Source organism: Camarhynchus parvulus, chromosome 21 (genome assembly GCF_901933205.1).
Source record: "Camarhynchus parvulus chromosome 21, STF_HiC, whole genome shotgun sequence".
Classification (NCBI taxonomy): Eukaryota; Metazoa; Chordata; class Aves; order Passeriformes; family Thraupidae; genus Camarhynchus; species Camarhynchus parvulus.
Window position 1 is genome coordinate 4934852 of NC_044591.1, and position 17150 is coordinate 4952001.

At 47.3% G+C, this 17150-nt stretch overlaps 1 protein-coding gene across 4 annotated transcripts in view; it reads right to left on the minus strand.

Annotated features, from left to right (window-relative positions):
- Positions 1-17150, minus strand: part of PRDM16 (PR/SET domain 16) — a 303917-nt gene that overhangs the window by 49009 nt on the left and 237758 nt on the right. For all 4 annotated transcript variants that reach the window (XM_030963621.1, XM_030963618.1, XM_030963617.1 and 1 more), the window contains one exon: positions 1391-1525. Coding sequence is in view for 3 of the 4 variants with exons in the window: in XM_030963618.1 (XP_030819478.1) it covers positions 1391-1525 (135 nt within the window). In the remaining variant the exon portion in view is untranslated. The remainder of the gene's footprint in view (positions 1-1390; positions 1526-17150) is intronic.

The following is a 17150-nucleotide window of genomic DNA, read 5'->3' on the forward strand; positions in this document are numbered from 1 at the left end:
ATTGGGAATCCTGACTGGAGTTACCAAACCTCTGTAAAATACACCCAAAATCTCTGCACTGCACACACACCTCACACTGGCTGATTAAACACAGGCCTGATTTTTTTTTCTGTCTCCTGTTCTCCTTTTTCCCCCCAATATCTGCACCCCAACTAAAAGCAGCAGCTGTCACCTTGATTATTATCAATATATATTAATTATATTAATAGCCATGAGCTGGCCATGAATATAATTATTATATATTATAAATATTTTATTATGTAGATTCTGTTTAGTATTTCAGACTCTTGAACTGCTCAAGTATTTTCCTTTTTGAGGCAGGAGCAGCAACAGCAAAAAATAAAACATTTCCCTTTTAGTAAAAGATATAATTTATCTACCATTTTTCCAGTCCTCCTTCAGAATCACAATTATCTCCAACAATCAAGGATCTTCTTTTCAAATTCCCTCTCCAGCACGAATAAATATAAAGAAAACTGGCTAATGTTATTCTACATGCGAAAATTGGCTTTGTAATTGAAAAACTGTGAATGAAACATCTCAATTAACCTCTTTGTAAATTCAGAAATAAATACATTTAAAATATATTATAATCTGTTAATGGGGAGGGAGGAGGGGGGATGTAATTGAGTGGTCCAGATTTTGCTGTCAATTACTTCACTAAGAATCCAGGGAAATTCTCTGTGCATTCCTGGGACTGTTCCCAAGTTACAGGACTAAAGATGAACAGAAGAGTCATGAATCAGGGACTGGATCCTGAGTCAGGGGCTGGATTCTGGATTAGGAGATGGATCCTGAGTGAGGGACTGGATCACAAATTAGGGACTGGATCACAAATTAGGGACTGGTCATGAGTCAGAGTCTGGATCCTGAGACAGGGACAAGATTCTGAATCAGGGTCTGGATCACGAGTCAGGGACTGGATCCTGAGTGAGGGACTGGACCCTGAGTGAAGGATTGGATCACAAGTCAGGGACAGGATCCTGAATTAGGGACTGGATCCTGAGTCAGGGACTGGATCTTGAATCAGGGACTGGATCCTGAATTAGGGACAGGATCCTGAATCAGGGACTGGATCCTGAATTAGGGACAGGATCCTGAATTAGGGACTGGATCCTGAATTAGGGGCAGTATCCTGAGCCAGGGACAGGATCCTGAATTAGGGACAGGATCCTGAATTAGGGACTGGCTCACAAGTCTGGATCCTGAGTCAGGGACAGGAACCTGAGTCATGGCCAGGACCACACATCTGGAGGGTTTAGCTCATCCCAGGGCTGATCCATCCCTCGGTCACCTCCCCTGGGTGCTGGCACTGCCCAGCAGCCCCGGCTGAGGTGCCCAGCCCGTGCTGGGTGCCAGGGGAGCCCAGCAGCCCCGGGTGGATGGTTACCTGCTCGTTGATGTGGCACACAGCCAGGTTCTGCTCGTCGCAGGAGCAGCACACTCGGATGTACTTCAGCCAGTTCCCAGCTCCGCCCTGGCTGGAGTCACCACAGAACTTCTCAGTGCCCAGGGCATCGGGAATCTGCGGGAGGAGCGACAGGAGAGGGGTCAGCTGGGCACACAGGGCAGCTACAGAGGGGAGAGGGGGAGGAAAAGGGTTTGCAGGGCGCAACTCCAAACAAGAAATAGAAAGCAGAAAGGCAGGGGATGGATGTAATTGATAAAGGGACTTATGACAAGGATAAAATCAGCTCTCAGCCATCATCTGAAGTTGCTAGCTGGCAGAACCTCCAAGGACACTGCTCAGAGTGGTTCATAAGTAAAATGTTCAGGAGTACAAATATTCTGGAAAACAGCTCTGATACCACAGCTCAAGTAATCAAACTCCTCCAAACTGCACTAATTTTAATGACAAGGTCCTTAACTGCTCATTCTGCACATCATCTGTTTCATCCTTTCATGCAGGATAATTTTTAATTGCAAACCTTTCAATAAACTCTCAAACCAGGTCACAGAGCTGTGAGGTTCTATTTTAAAAATCCCTTTACCCAACGCGCTACTTTCATTTATCTGAGTACAGCCTGAGAAATTCACCGGCCACATCTTTGTGGCTGAAGGTGAGATGCAATTTGGCTGCTGTGAAAAAGAGGAATCCTTCAAAATAAAACCTCTCAGATGTTTAAAGTCCAGGTGGGAAAAAGAAAAAAAATAAAAGAGTTAATTAAGGGGTTGCAGTCCAAAGAAAGTTGCTGGTTTGGCAGAAAGAAACTTTTCCTCTCTTAAGGCAGTGGAGTTTGGTGAGAGAACCAGAGGAGATGCTCAGCACTGCAGAACAACCTTTGGGATGATCCAGTTTGCAATCCACTCAAAAACCCCCACATTTTAAAAATGACACAGCACACCCTGTAAACAAGGAGAAGCCCTCTGGGTCCCAGCATAGCAAGGCTCTGCTCTGCTCCTAAGTGGGCCTCCCTGCTCCAAAAATCCTTTTTTTTTCCTGAGATTCACATTTCCCTCTACCCCGACCAGCCCCTGTGTCAGTGCAAATTACTTCAGTCATCAAAAGCTCTTAACATGCTTTTACTAGCAATTAATTCTCTCAGAATCTCGTGGGACACGATTATATTTTCCCATCTATTTCAAGGCACAAGGAAAAAAAAAGAAAAAAGAAAAAAGGTGGGAAATCAAAGGAGAGGAAAAATTAAAGCGCAGCAAGGACAGCAACAAGTTGAGCTTAAGGCTGGGCTGAGGAAGCCAATTCTGTGTTGTTTGGAAGTTTTATTAGGAAAAAAAAAAAAAAAAAAAACAACAAAACCCAAAAAAACCCCAACCAATCAACCAAAAAACATCAATAAAACCCGTTCTTAATGCGGCTGAACCATTACTGAGCTTACTCAATCTAAAATAGCAATAATTTCTGTTTTATCTCAGGGAGCTCCAGGGACACTGAGGCTGCCTAATGCTGGTGAAAGAAAGAGCTTCCCTTGGCTTTTTTGACCCCAAATTGAGCAGCCCGGCCAAGCCAGCCCCTCACGTGGAGACACACCCAGACACCAAGTGACAGCAGCTTCCAGGGAAACGGTTTGGAAAACCAAATGAAACAAATCATCGATGCTCAGCTGGTCTGGAGCCACTGAAGAGTTTGGGCAGAGTTTGTAGCGGTTTGAGGAACCAGCAGCCCACAAACCTCCCAGTGCCAGCAATTGGTGACATCCAGTGGCCCTGGGAACTCAAGATGGCAAATCCAGGACACACAAATAAAGCAAGACCTTTAATTTCACAGCTGTATCTTACAGATGGTCCCTTTCATCTTCTAGAATTGTTTGAGAGGACATTTGGGGCCATTGAGAGGCTTGGGATGGAAGGGACCTTAAGGATCATTTAGTTCCAACCCCCTGCCCTGGGCAGAGAGCTCGGGGAATGTGGAAGAGGTTTTACAGTGATTTCTATGAGCCAGAGAGAAGTTTGATAAGAGGATCCATCCTTACCCCTGAAAGAATTTCCTACCAAGGTCGTTGACATAAAAACCAAGAAAGAAAGAAGAATAAATAAGAGAAACCTGCAACTGTCTATTCTAGGTTCCAGAAAGAAAGAAGGATAAGTAAGAGAAACCAAGCACTTTGTCTTTCCTGACCAATGAGTAAAAAAGTTAGGATTTTTTTTTAAATTTATAAAAAGCATGTAAAGGATGTAAGGTTTTTTTTTGAGAATGTATAAGAAGCTATGATAAAAATGGTTTTGAAGCTTTCAGAAAATGGAGTGTGTTGTTTTGTATTGTCTCCATCTCAGCTGTGACAGGAGAAAGCCCAAAATTCAGCTCAAATTCGTTTTGCAGGGTCCTGCTCGCCAGCTGTGCCTCTGGAGGAGGTTCTGCCGTCGCTCGAAATCACCTGAAACTCTGTGGTTTTATCTGCGTGGGGGCATTAAAAGCCAAGCTGGGGGTGTGAAATCTGACAGATCAAAACGAGAGAGAAAGAGGTGCTGTGAGAGCCTGAGAACCTGAGCTGCTGTTCTCACACAGCCTCGCTGCCCTCCACAAATAGAGCCTGGCACCACGGCCCAAAGGCCAAAATGGGGACAGCATCCAGCCACCCCTCATCCCTCTGCTGGCACCAACCAGGACCCTCTAAAAATGGAATAAATGGGGGGATCAGCTGGTTTAGAGTGCTGCAGGACCAGTTCCAGAGGTAGGGCAGCTCCTGGCATCATGGCCCAAAACAGGGACAGCACCCAACCACTCCTCATCTGATGTCAAACTGTACCTGCCCTTTATCAGGAAAACAGGTGTGGATGGTTTTGGGATTAAAGCTGATGCTAAATCCTGGATAGGGAGTGACTCAGTTCTGGTTTTAACTGTGAATAAACAGATTTAATAGAGGTGGAGATGCCTGTTGGGGTAAGAGCATCCCTGGGTGGGTGGCTGAGTGGAGCTGAGCCTTCCAGGAGTGGGGTGAATCCCTCTGCTGGCACCCAGCAGGACCCTCTGAAAATGGAATAAACATGGTGATCAGCTGGTTTAGAGAGCTGCAGGACCAGTTCCAGAGGCAGGGCAGCCCCTGGGCCAGCTCAGCCCTCTGTGGCCAACACCTCTAATTAAAGATCAGGTTCACACGCTCGCCGATGGTCGCTATCAAAGTTATTTCACAGCTTAACAACACTGCAGCAGTCACCCAGCACTATCTGCAGTATCTGTTCTTTCTTCTGTCAAATGTTCACACACAGAATAATATTTTAAGTATCTCTTGCCCCCGCCACCCCCCAACCTGAGAAAACTCCGGAAAAAACAAACTGAAACCTTTTACCACATCTTCTTCCAGTTCAGACCAGAAGGAAATCAGAAATTTCCTCTGGTGAAATTCTGCAAACCAACTGTTTACAAGTCTTGGTCAGTAAGTAAAAAAAAAAAAAAAAAAAAAAAAAAAATTTCCAGTTTGAAAATGCTCCTGGGATGCTCATGGAACATTGGTTTTTCTCTGTTCTTTTGGAGAGCCAAGGGATACCTCATGCTCAAGGACAGGTGGAGAAGGAAAATGGAGGCAAAAAATGTTGGGAATAGGCAAATTAAAGATCCCAGATTCACCCCACTCTTTGAAGGCTCAGGTCCCCTCAGCCACCCACCTGGGGATGCTCTTACCCCAACAGGCATCTCCAGCTCTATTAAATCTGTTTATTCACAGTTAAAACCAGAACTGAGTCCCTTCCTATCCAGGGCTCAGCAGCAGCTTTAATCCCAAACTCATCCACACCTGTTTTCCTGGGCAGGTAAAGGTAGATATCAGATATTTAGCACCAACAGCAAGAAAACCCAGAGATGCCACAGGAAAAAAAAAAATCAGAAAATGCAGTGTAATTATTAGCAGGACTCTGAGTTGGTGGAGCTGACATGGAATTTCTGCCTGTGCTCTCTGCTCAGGCTGGCTCTGTATCAGTGGAGACGTCTCTCCTGAGAGTAATCTGGCTTAGACATTAAAAGAAGTTGTCAGAGGGAGAGGTGAAAAAAGGTGGGAAGAGACTGGAGAGGAGAAAAACAAAATAAAATCAACTTATAATTAGTAATTGGTGCTGGTTTTGCAAGTCTATAACCATCATGTGCTGCTATTCCAGTCAATTTTGGGAAATGCATTTCACCTCTTTAATCCCTTTGGCTCTGAGCATCCCTGCCCCATGGAGCTGGGCTCCCTGCAGGAACAAGATTTGTCCCTTTTTCTTTGTCCCCATGTTAAACCCCAGCAGTCTGGAACAGCCCCTGCCCTGGAGATGTGCTGGAAAAGCAGAATTTCATCTGGCCTGCAGCCTGCAGACACGCTCAGAAAGTTAATTATTGTGAGAGCACTTCCTCTGGCCGCTCTTCCATTTCATCCCTCCCACCCCATCATGGATTTCTCCCCGCTCCTTTTTTCATCACTGGACACGCCAAAACTTCAGTTCATCTTTTCTCCTTCTGCTGCAGATGGTGAGTTCAGCCTTTATTTATTAACCCACGGCACCTCCCAGCACTTTTGTCTTCAAATCCAACAGCTCATCTAAGAATTCCCAATTCCCCTTCCCTTCCCTGCCAGTAACAGTGCCATGATTTTGTCTCGTGGAGTTTTCACAGCGCTCTCCTTGCTCTGAAGTCCCCCAGCCTCCTCCTCTCCAGTCCATCCCCTCCAAACAAATGCACCTTCACGTTCCCTGGGATTACAGGGCTTTGACTGGCCCTCTGCAGAGACACGGATTTGGGACGCAGCGCCAGAGCTCCGGCTGTGCCTGTGCTTCAGATCCATCCCCAGCCAGCCAAAAGGAAATTGTTGTCATGTTCCAGGGCTCACTTTGCAGCTTCATCTGCTGTCTGCCGAGCAGTGCTCGGGGTTTGGATCCAAAAAGCTCCTTGATCTCGCAGAGGCTCCGCTCCGTAATTTATTAACATCAGAAATGCTGAGTTATGGGGCAGAAGTTATGGAAAAATCCTCTCGAACGTTTACAATTTTTTTTGCACATCATTTGAGGTTTCCTGCCCCTCTAATTTGTGGGCTCTCTGTTGGGTTGTTTCTTTCACATTTTAATGGGCAGAGTCCAAGGTTTGGCCCCGGCAGAGGTGTGTCGGGGGGCTGGAATGCCTGCGGATCTGTCGTCAGTTGGCTTAATGGATTCCTAGTGTGCATGGAGAAACGGAGCAACCAGGAGTTTGCCATCACTGACCCAGCGTCCTGTTGCTATAACATCCCTCCCCAGAAGCCCAGAGTGTAATAAACCTTCTCATCCCATGGTCGCAGAATCTGCCTCTGACAGCTTGGCTGATGTGCACATTTTATTTGGCAGGAGTTGGAGATTTTTTTCCTTTTTTTTCCCTCCCTTTTTTTGCTTTAATGACCCACGAGCTGATTTAGAGCAATAAACTGTTGCCATGACGTTTTGTTGTGTTTCTTTTAAATAAAGGGAAGGGAGGGACTGCTGCAATTTATGACTTTCAGAAGTAACTGAAACAGAAAGTCCATTCTTGCCACGAAATGAAGAGAAAAAGACTTCATCCAGAGAAACACCTCTGTCAATGTGTAGACACGAAGCCTAGATGAACTCATAAATTCAGCACTCTGCCTGCAATTAAGCAGGCTTCCTGGTGATTTGACAAAGAGTTAATGAGAAACGTGTCAGACAAAAACAGGTCACAGCACTGGGAAGAACAGCTGAGCCAAACCCAACTCGTCTGCTCAGGGCCACAGGAAAAGCTCGGAGTGTTCTCGGGGAGAGCTACTTTGAGTGATGTACAGTAAACCCCTTGTGCAAATGGAAGGTCCTGACAGGAGCTCCCAGCTCCAAACCCACCAGATGAAGAGAGAAGAGGCTGCAGAGCTCTCACCACCACCCTCTGTGTGACGGTCACACCTCCATCCTCAATGTGACCTCCTGGGACACGGGCAGTGCAAGCTCTAAGGGCTGCAGGATCACAGAGCCCAGTTCATCTCCTGGCTCTGTGAGCAGGATCCTGTCCTCAGGAATTCTCCTCACCACCCCCGTCCCATCCCCTCTGCAGACCCTTGGACAACAAAATGAAAAAAAATCATTGCTGCTCAGCTGGTCTGAAGCCACTGAAGGGTTTGGGCAGAGTTTGTAGTGGTTTGAGGAACCAGCAGCCCACAAACCTCCCAGTGGGTTTCCAGCTGCACAGCACAGAACCCACCAGCTCTGTGACAAAACCCCAGCGAACCCAAACACTCTGAATGCTCAGAGGGGAGCAAAACAAATCTTTATGGTTGTCCTTCTTCAAACAAGCACGCTTCTGCTTCTTCCAAACTCAGCCAAGAGCTGGGAGAACCAGGAACGTGAGGAAACCCAGCTGGATTGCACTGGGGTCAGTGGGATTGGTGATGCCAGGCAGAGGCAGCTGAGCCCAATGACACTGTGGAGATAAGTGACACTGCCAAGCCAGGTGACATTGCTGACTTTGGTGACAGGGTTGAGTTTGGTGACACTGCCAAACCTGGTGACATTGCTGACTTTGGTGACAGGGTTGAGTTTGGTGGCATTGCCACGCCAGGTGACATTGCTGACTTTGGTGACAGGGTTGAGTTTGGTGACAGGGTTGAGTTTGGTGACACTGCCAAACCTGGTGACATTGCTGACTTTGGTGACAGGGTTGAGTTTGGTGACACTGCAGAGCCCCAAGGGCACTCGTGGGGAGCAGAGTGCTGCTCTAGCAGATGAGACAGAGACCAATTCAGGTTTTTAAAAGGCTGGATGGTTTTGAGCTTCCACTCCCACCCAAGCCACACATCTGGAGCGGGAATTTTCCACTGGTGTGTGCATTTCTGGGCTGCTGCTGGGCTGCTGCATCCTCTGGCTTCACGAAGGGTCTGGAGCAAAACCATCCCAGGGAAGGCTGGTCCTGGGATGTATTTCTGTCACAAGAAATAACCTTCTCATTCTTTTTTCCCCACCACATCTAAAGCACATGAGGAATCACATGAAAAACGGCTGTTTTCTCCCAGAAGTCCCTGTCCAGCTTCCAAGCAGAGGAGTCTGGATGGCTCACACGAGCTTGGGAAGCAAGGCTGGGTTTCTGGAGAATGTTTGAATCCAGCAGAGCCTTTTGAAGGGCTGCCCGCTATTAACTGCTCTTCTCTTGCACACCAGCACAGTGAGTACTTCCCAAGTGTCTGCTCTGCATCAGGATAAAAAGGGCTGGAAAAAGCTGCAGTGGCACTGCTGTGTCCTTTAGGCACTGTAGATTTGCTCCAGCTGAAGGAACATCAGCCCTGACCCTACACACAAAGCCTCAGGAAGAACCAACAGCACAAAGAATCATGCAGGACACCATTTACATTCAATTTACATTCACACCCACTAAATACAATCTCCAGGAAAGCATCTCCTGCTCTCCACAGCAAAGAGACACCATGGATACATGACAGAGCAATGGGGCAAAGAGGAGAAATGAAGAAATCTTGAGAAAAATCCACTTGGCTCTGCTTTCCCTCCCCTGTACCTATAATTCCTTCTATTCCCATCTTGGAGATGCAGTTTTGCTGCCTAGAAGACACCCTGAATGAGCCAGGATGCCACAGAAGGTGCTGCCAATGCTGATTCCTGTTGATGCAGGAACCCAATCCCACCCCCGCGTTTCTCTCCCCACTTTTCCTCCTCTCTGAGGGCAATCAGCTCCCCTTGCACAGCAAGGTCTCATCACCACGCAGAAAAACACTGAGTAAGGATGTCAAAACAGAAGACAACTTCCAAGCTGATGGCAGGCATTTATCTCAACAAAAGCTCATTTTTCAGCAGTAACGTAATTCATACCACACTGATTTAAATTAAACAGTAAACCATAAAAAACTGTGCTCGAATCAGATCCCAGGGCTGTCTCAGATATTGTACACACGAGGCAAGGAAGGGATTTCCAGTTCTTTGTAATATACACACACAAAAACTTTGAAGTTTTCCTCCATGTCGAAAGAGTTCAGGACATCCCATTTTTGTGTCCTACAGCATTTTGGCTCATTCCTAAAGAATTGTAATTGTAAAGTTCTAAATAGATGAGGGAAAAAATGGGAAGTTGGGAGAAATCTTTCTCTGATAAAAAAAAAAAAAAAAAGACAGAGGCTACCACAGGCAGGGGAGGATTTGGAGTCTCAGGACATTTCACTGCTTTGGGGAGAGGGAGCAGCAGCAGGAGGTGCAGCAGTGCTGATCTCCCAGGGCTGTTCCAAGGGGTTAAACCAGACAAAAATCACTTGTATCCCAGAGCTTTTGTGGTGATCCAAAAGGCTTTAGGGTCTGATTCCTCTGCTGCTATTTCCAAAGGAAGATGGGGGCTAAAATGGCTCCCTAATGACCGGGTGCCAATTAGCCCGGGGGGAGGAAGAGCAGGGCAGCTCTCCTGGCAGAAGGGAGCAGGCACAGAAGCTGAACAGAACTTTATTGTATGAAGATGGGAACATTTTCTGATGGTAATTTGTCCAAGAGTCCTCTTAGCACTGAGGCACAGCTGCTTCCCTTATCCAGATCCAAAAGGTTCTTCTGCTGTAAGGAAAACACAGCCAACCTTAAAAATAAATTCTGATCAGCTTCTTGAGGTGATCCACTGGATCAGGACTGTCAGAGGGAGCTGCTGCTTGCTTTAAATAATTTCTTGTTACTCAGCTTGGTTTTAGTAATGTTTTGGGAACTGAGCTGTGGAACACCACGAACATGGAGGCCTCTCCAGGGTGATTTATGGGCAGCACTCGGTGCCAAACCCATCTGCTGCATTTCTCGCTCTGGCCAAAAAAGTAGCAGAACCTTCAACTGCCCACTCCTGGTGCTGATATCAGCTCCAAAGCATCAGCCTGGCAAAGGCCACTGGAGGTGCCAGCAGGAGAAGACCTCTATGAAATGACATTGTCTCATGGTCCCTTCTGAGCCCCTTCCTTGAGAAGAATCCAGACTGTCACCCAAGAGCCCTGGCAGATCCACTGCCTCCCCCTCTGGGATTACACAGGATTGTTAATAACACCTGAGACAAACTCCAACAACACCTATTATTGAAGATGTATGAATTCAGAGAGCTGAGGGGCTTGAAATAGCACCCATTTTCAATCAATTTGACAGATTTGGGGATATATGGCCCAAATTTGAGGGGACACAGATATAAGGAAGGCTGTGCCCTGAGGTGGACACATCTGAGTGTTTCCCTCCTGAAACTTAAAGTGTTATTCTTAAAGCTTGATAGCTGGAGTTACCCTGCAGCCTGCTTCTGGTGGTTGGGCCATGTTTGGACACCTCAGCACAGCACAAATCAAATTTTCTGATAGGATTGAAAACGACAGGGAATCAGAAGGGAAGGGAACTTCAAGGTGTTGGATGTCTGGAGAGGCTGGAAAGGATGTGGACTTTTATTCCCTGTGTGACTGGCGCCAGTTGCACCCATGCAATGACAACTACTAATTTTAAGAGGTTAAGAGATGATGATTATCCCTACTTTCCCCATCAGCATGGATAACAACAACCCAGCAATCCAGGAACACGTGGAACCTCTCCTCCCATTGGCATTAAAAGCCTGGAATTTACAGGCCCAAAGATTTCGTATTCCCAAGGTTTAACCATGACCTGAGACTTTCAGAACAGAGATTTACAAAAAAATAAAACCAAAATCAAAACTAAAATCAAAACCAAAACAAAAAAAACAAACAAAACCCCGAAAAGATACCCCAAAACAACAACAAAAAACCCTTGAATTTACAGGCCCAAAGGCTTCGTATTCTCAAGGTTTAACCACGACCTCACACTCTCAAAATAGAGATTTACAAAAAAACAAAACGAAAATCAAAAAAACTAACAAAAAAACCCCAAAACCCCCCTCCTAAAAGAAAGTCTTGAATTCACAGGCCCAAAGGCTTCATATTCCCAAGGTTTAACCATGACCTGACACTGTCATAATAGAAATAAACAAAAACAAACACAAAACCAAACAAAAACCCCCAAAACCCCAAAGAATCACACACACACAAAAAAAAGCCTTGAATTTACAGGCCCAAACGCTACATATTCCCAAGGTTTAACCATGACCTGACACTTTCAGAACGGGGATAAACGAAAACAAAACCAAAAAACCAACAAAAAACCAAACAAAAAACAAACCTCCAAAAAAACCAACCAACCAAACCAAAAAAAACCACTAGAAAAAAAAGAAAAGGACAAAAAAAAAACGCCACCAAAAAGCAGCCTCAGCAGAGCTGTGCCTTCCCCCACGAGCACAGCTGTGCCCCTGACACAGGAAACCCCCCCAAAAGGGACGGGGAAGCCAAGTCCTCCGAATCTTTGTTATCAGCAGCAGCTGCTCTCCTGCCCTTCAGAAGGTGTGAAATAGATGAGTTTGAGCTGGGCTGGCACTGAGAAAGAGAACCAGAGGATATTCGAGGTTCAAAACCTTCAAAACCAGCAGCCCCTCTCTTTGAGGAGCTCAGGAAACAAAGCAACCCCAGGGGGAGATTTTCTCTCACAAGGTGCTGCTCACCCCGCGGAGAGCTGAGATGTGTGATCTCCTTAGAGCGATATTTACTGGAAATGTGGCCCAGAGAAGGTGCTGAACGAGGCCTGTGGGCCTGGCCCAGAGTCCCACCACGGCCCTACATCCTGCACGGCCGCTGGTTTATCTTAGAAATGTCGCCAAAAGTGACAGCAAGAGGCCTTCCCAGCATGTGAGGGAATTTGGGGGTGCTCAGGGTTTGCTCTTATCAAAAGTGACAGCAAGAGGCCTTCCCAGCACAAAATAAAAGGGAATTTGGGGGTGCTCAGGGTGTGCCCTCATCAAAAATGAGAGCAAGAGGCCTTCCCAGCATGAAGGAAAGGCTGTGAGGGAATTTGGGGATGCTCAGGGTGTTCTCTCACCAAAAGTGAGAGCAAGAGGCCTTCTCACCATGTGAGGGAATTTGTGCGTGCTCAGTGTGGGCTCCCCCCAAAAATGAGAGCAAGAGGCCTTCACAGAAGGAAGGAAGGGCTTTGAGGGAATTTAGGGGTGCTCAGAGTTTGCTCTCACCCAAAATGAGAGCAAGAGGCCTTCCCAGCACAAAAAAAATGGGCTGTGATGGAATTTGGGGGTTCTCAGTGTGTGCTCTCACCAAAATTGAGAGCAAGAGGCCTTCCCAGCATGAAGGAAGGGCTGGCCATTGCTCTGAGGGAATTTGGGGGTGTTCAGTGTGTGCTCTCATCAAAATTGAGAGCAAGAGGCCTTCCCAGCACAAAAAAAAATGGGCTATGATGGAATTTGGGGTGCTCAGGGTGTGCTCCCACCAAAAATGAGAGCAAGAGGCCTTCACAGAAGGAAGGGCTTTGAGGGAATTTGGGGTTGCTCAGGGTGTGCTCTCATCAAAATTGAGTGCAAGAGGCCTTCCCAGCACAAAGGAGCTGCTGGCCATGGCTGTGAGGGAATTTGGAGGTGCCAAGGGTGGCCTCTCACTAAAATTGAGAGTAAGAGACCTTCCCAGCACGAAGGAAGGGCTGTGAGGGAATTTGGGGGTGCTCACTGTCTGCAGGGCAGGAGGGGCACAACCCAAGGCTCGGAGCATCAATCACCATCTGCTCCCCTTGCCTTGGGCTGCTGGAAGGACAGCACGGACCTGGGATGATGAGCTGTTCCTCAGTTAAAAATTCATCTCTGCTGTGGCTTTTTAAAGCATCCAGTCTTATCCCAAACCTTTTGCCTTTGGATATTGGCTGAAGAGTGAGAGCGAGACCAGAGAAGCAGATCTTCAGGGCACTTCCAGGAAAAATCTGCTCCCAGAAAATCTGCTTTAGGGCTGGTCTGCCTCCTGAGGGACATGAAGATTATTCACATGATCTAAATCATGAGCAAGAAATTCTTCAACGTGGAACCATTACACGCAGTTTGTCTTCAATGTGAGCATCACTGAAGTCAGAACTGGGGACACCAGGGTGGACATTTTGCCTCAAGTTTGCTTCTACGTGAGAAAAGAAGGTTTTGGAGTCAGTTCTCACCTAAAGATATGAAAGACTTTTACAGAAGGGGAGTCCCCCCTGCACCAGCCCGACAGCTGCCTGTGGGTTTAGCAACAATCTCACTCAGAGATACACAAAGAAAATGTGCAAAGTGTTCTGCCCTCAGATTTATGCTGTGAATGTGGTTATTTCCCCCTCCAACACCGTGAGTCACACTTGTAAAGAAATTCTAGGGCGCTCCTTTTCCACCAAAATCTCTGAACCAATAATTTTCTGCTGGTTGGTTGATGAGACATCCATGAGAGGTTCACAAACCTTCAAGCCAAACCTTGTTCCTTCTGTCCAAATTATGGCAAGGAGAGACTGATTAAACAGTTTGTCCCTGCAGCTCTGCAGCTGAAAACAAAGCAGTATCTTGTCTGACATCACCCAAAGAGCTGAAATCTCAGCCATAAGGAAGTACAAGGGTAAAACTGCACAGTCCCAAGTGCCACTGGCGTGAACTTTACCCCGAGCCAATTCACCTACTTATGAAATGATGCATCCCAGGGAATTGATGCTGATGATAAATCTGCCCTTTGAATATGCTGAGAAACAACATTTCAAAATCTCCAGCTCAGATCTGATCCCATCTCTGGGTCAAAAGACAGCTGAGCAGGGTGGTGCTGTCGAGATGGAGCCACGGGAGAGCTGTGGAGTGAGGGGCACCCCGATGCCTCTGCTCAGGTTGTTTTACTGAGGCAATGCCTGCACATCTGGTTCTCTGACAGCAGGGCTCAAAACAAAGCTGATCTGACACTGCAGACGGCTCACACTGCCCCAGCAGGGCAGGTTTGAGTTAGGAGATGCTGATAACCTCCTCTCAGAATTCCTTATCTTCCACGGACACCTGTGCCCAGCCTGAGGGACAGCAGCCAGCAGCTCCCTGCCCTCCCTGATCCACATCCTGACCTGGCACGAGAAGATCTCTGCTCCTTTAAGTTGGGCTGTTTTGAAACCAAGTGGGGAAGGACAAAAAATAATCTAGCATCTGCCTTTGGAGCTGATTTCTCACCTCTCAGAAAGCCAGACTTCCACCCAAAGGTGGAGCTGAGGATGACAAGTATTTCCTTTATACATCAGGATTCCCTGGGCAGGAAAATGGAACCCTCCTCCTTTCTGGGGCACTCTGATCCTTAAGGTCTCTTCCAACCCAAGCCAATCGAGGATTATTTTCTCAGTCAACTCTCAGTTACAATAAATGTGAGGAGAGTTTTGTCTCTTAAATCCAAATACTCTTGGGAAAAAAATCAGACTTGAGGTATTTAGAAGGTTCACCTGATAATGATCTCAAAGACTTCCTCATTATCAGATGGAAACACTTTTTTTTTCTGACAGATTTCTTCTTATTTTGAAGTTTAAAATCCTCAATTATAGAGCACAAGACTTAAAACCCTCTCAGCCCTACTAAAAAGCATTAATTTAATGCTAACTAGAAATTAGCACATTTTTAAGCAGTGCTTCAGCACCCAAAACAAACAAATGTGGTGAGGACATTATTGTCTCCATTCCCTTCACAGAAACTCACACAAAAGTTGAAGCAACTGCCCAAGCCTTGAAATGCTGCCCAAACAGTTTCTTGTGCTCGAATCCTGCAGCTTTTAAACCAATCCATGGAATAAATGATTCCTGCCTGTATCTGGCAGACCTGGGAGTTCTCTGAGGATGAACATAAATTCAATTATACCAATTTAAATAGGAACATACATAAACCACATAACATTTTAATTGGGGGTGATCCTTCACTTTTTTTTTGGAAGAACTGTGCAATAGCTGAGTCCACAAAGATGATATGTCACATCTGCTTTCTCCCTGGAGCTGCCTGCTTTTATTAATTACCCTGCAGAGATATATTTATATTGATGTAGTCAGAGTGTGAACAAAACCTCATGGAGGAAAAATGGTTTCATTAAGGAAGGAAAACGTGGTTTACGGGTGCTGAGAAAATCTGGTCTTTAGAGTCAGTAAAAGTTTCATAAGTGATTAGATAAAAATAAATCCTAGGGAAATATTTGCACCAAGTATGTCTTTGACATTTCATGCTGGAGAATCACACAAAAAAATGTTCCTGACTCAAAAATTCATTTGCTGCACCTGGAGCTGAGTTGAGACCACTCCAGCTCTCTCTCTCATTCACTTTTCCCCTGCTCTGATGAACAAATCTGCCTCTGCTGCCCCAGAGTGCTCCCTCCCTGCACCCCTGTGCCAGTGTTAACTTCCCAAAATTAGGCAGAGGCAGGACCAAGCTGTGCCCTGTCCCTCTCTGCCTCGTGGTGCCAGCACCACCACAGTCACTCTGGACTGGGGAAGGAGTGAACAGGAGCAGAAGCTCTGCCAGAGCTTTCCCTGCCTGTTTCAGGAGCCAAAAGACGAGTTTGCCTGTAAATGACACAGAAATGTTGGCAAACTGCTTTGCAGAGGAACAAACATCACAGCTGGCGACGCTCAGGTGTGCACAAAACACACCTGGCTGTGCCAGCCTGGGGCTCGCTTTGTGTCCAACAGCAGACACCGAACGAGGGGCTAAACGGAAGAGTTTCACCCTGTCCCCATCCCAGGGAGGCAGAGAACAGGGCAGGAAAACCCAGAGCACAGGAGGGCCCCGGAGCGCCCCTGCCCCCGGCACAACGCGCTCTTTGTGGGACGATGCTCCTGCGAGAGAGACGCTGCCTCAGCCCCAAAGCCCGGCCAGAGATGGAGATCTCACACGCTAATAAATAAAAATAAATAGCTGACCTCAAGTAAAAGATCCTTCGTTTGACACTCCTGATCATTTTTTATACTTCAAGCTCAGTTTTTACTGGACAGGATCCAGCCATCCTATGGAAATGGAACAGTCTTTTTCTTTAGGTGAACAAAAGTCCTTTTCTAGTCCTGAGGGCCGGCGAGTTTATCCAAATATTCTCAGTTTACTAGTAACCCCTTTTGGAGCCGATACACTCAATACAAGCACACTTTGTATCTGCGGGGCAGCGCCAGGACCGGGCTGAGCCCGGCGCGGGGCCGGAGCCGCCCGGCGGGGAGGGACCACGGAGCCTCTGCCCTCCTCATCCTCCCCCTGCCCTCCTCATCCTCTCCCTTTTCCTCTTCATCCTCCCCTTTGTCGCCCTTATGTTCCCCTGTCCTCCTCATCCTCCCCCTTTCCTCCTCATCCTCCCTCTGTCCTCCTCATCCTCCTCCTGCCCTCTTCATCCTGCCCATTTTCCTCCTCCTCTCCCCCCCGCTCTCTTCAGGGCCCCCCTGTCCCTCTTCATCCTCTCCCCTTTTTCTCCTCATCCTCCCTCGTCCTCCTCCTCCTCCTCCTCCCCCTTACTCTCCCCATCCACCCCCTGCTCTCCTCCCCTCTCCCCTGCCCTCCTCATCCTCTCTCCTATCCTCTTCATCCTCCCCCCTTTTCCTCCTCATCCTCCCCCTGCCTTCCTCCTCCTCCCCGGCATCTCTGCCCACATCTGACAGCGCCGCAGAACAGAAACCACGGAGCCAGCGCAGCGCCTCCTCCTCCCCTCCTGCCATCTCCCCGGGAAGAATGTTTGGAAATGCTAAACGCTCTTTTCCATGTTTCTACATCAGTTCTTATTTCTCGTCCAGCCCGTGAGCGGCTGCCAAGTGCATGAAGTAATGAGAAAGCTTCGGCAAGAGGGGCTGACTTCACTCCAGCGCCGCTGCAGAAACACACCCAGCGTGTCCCGGGCTGTCAGCACGGCGCTGGACGGGACCTCATTAGCGAATTTTGACTTTCCCAGCCGGAGGAGACG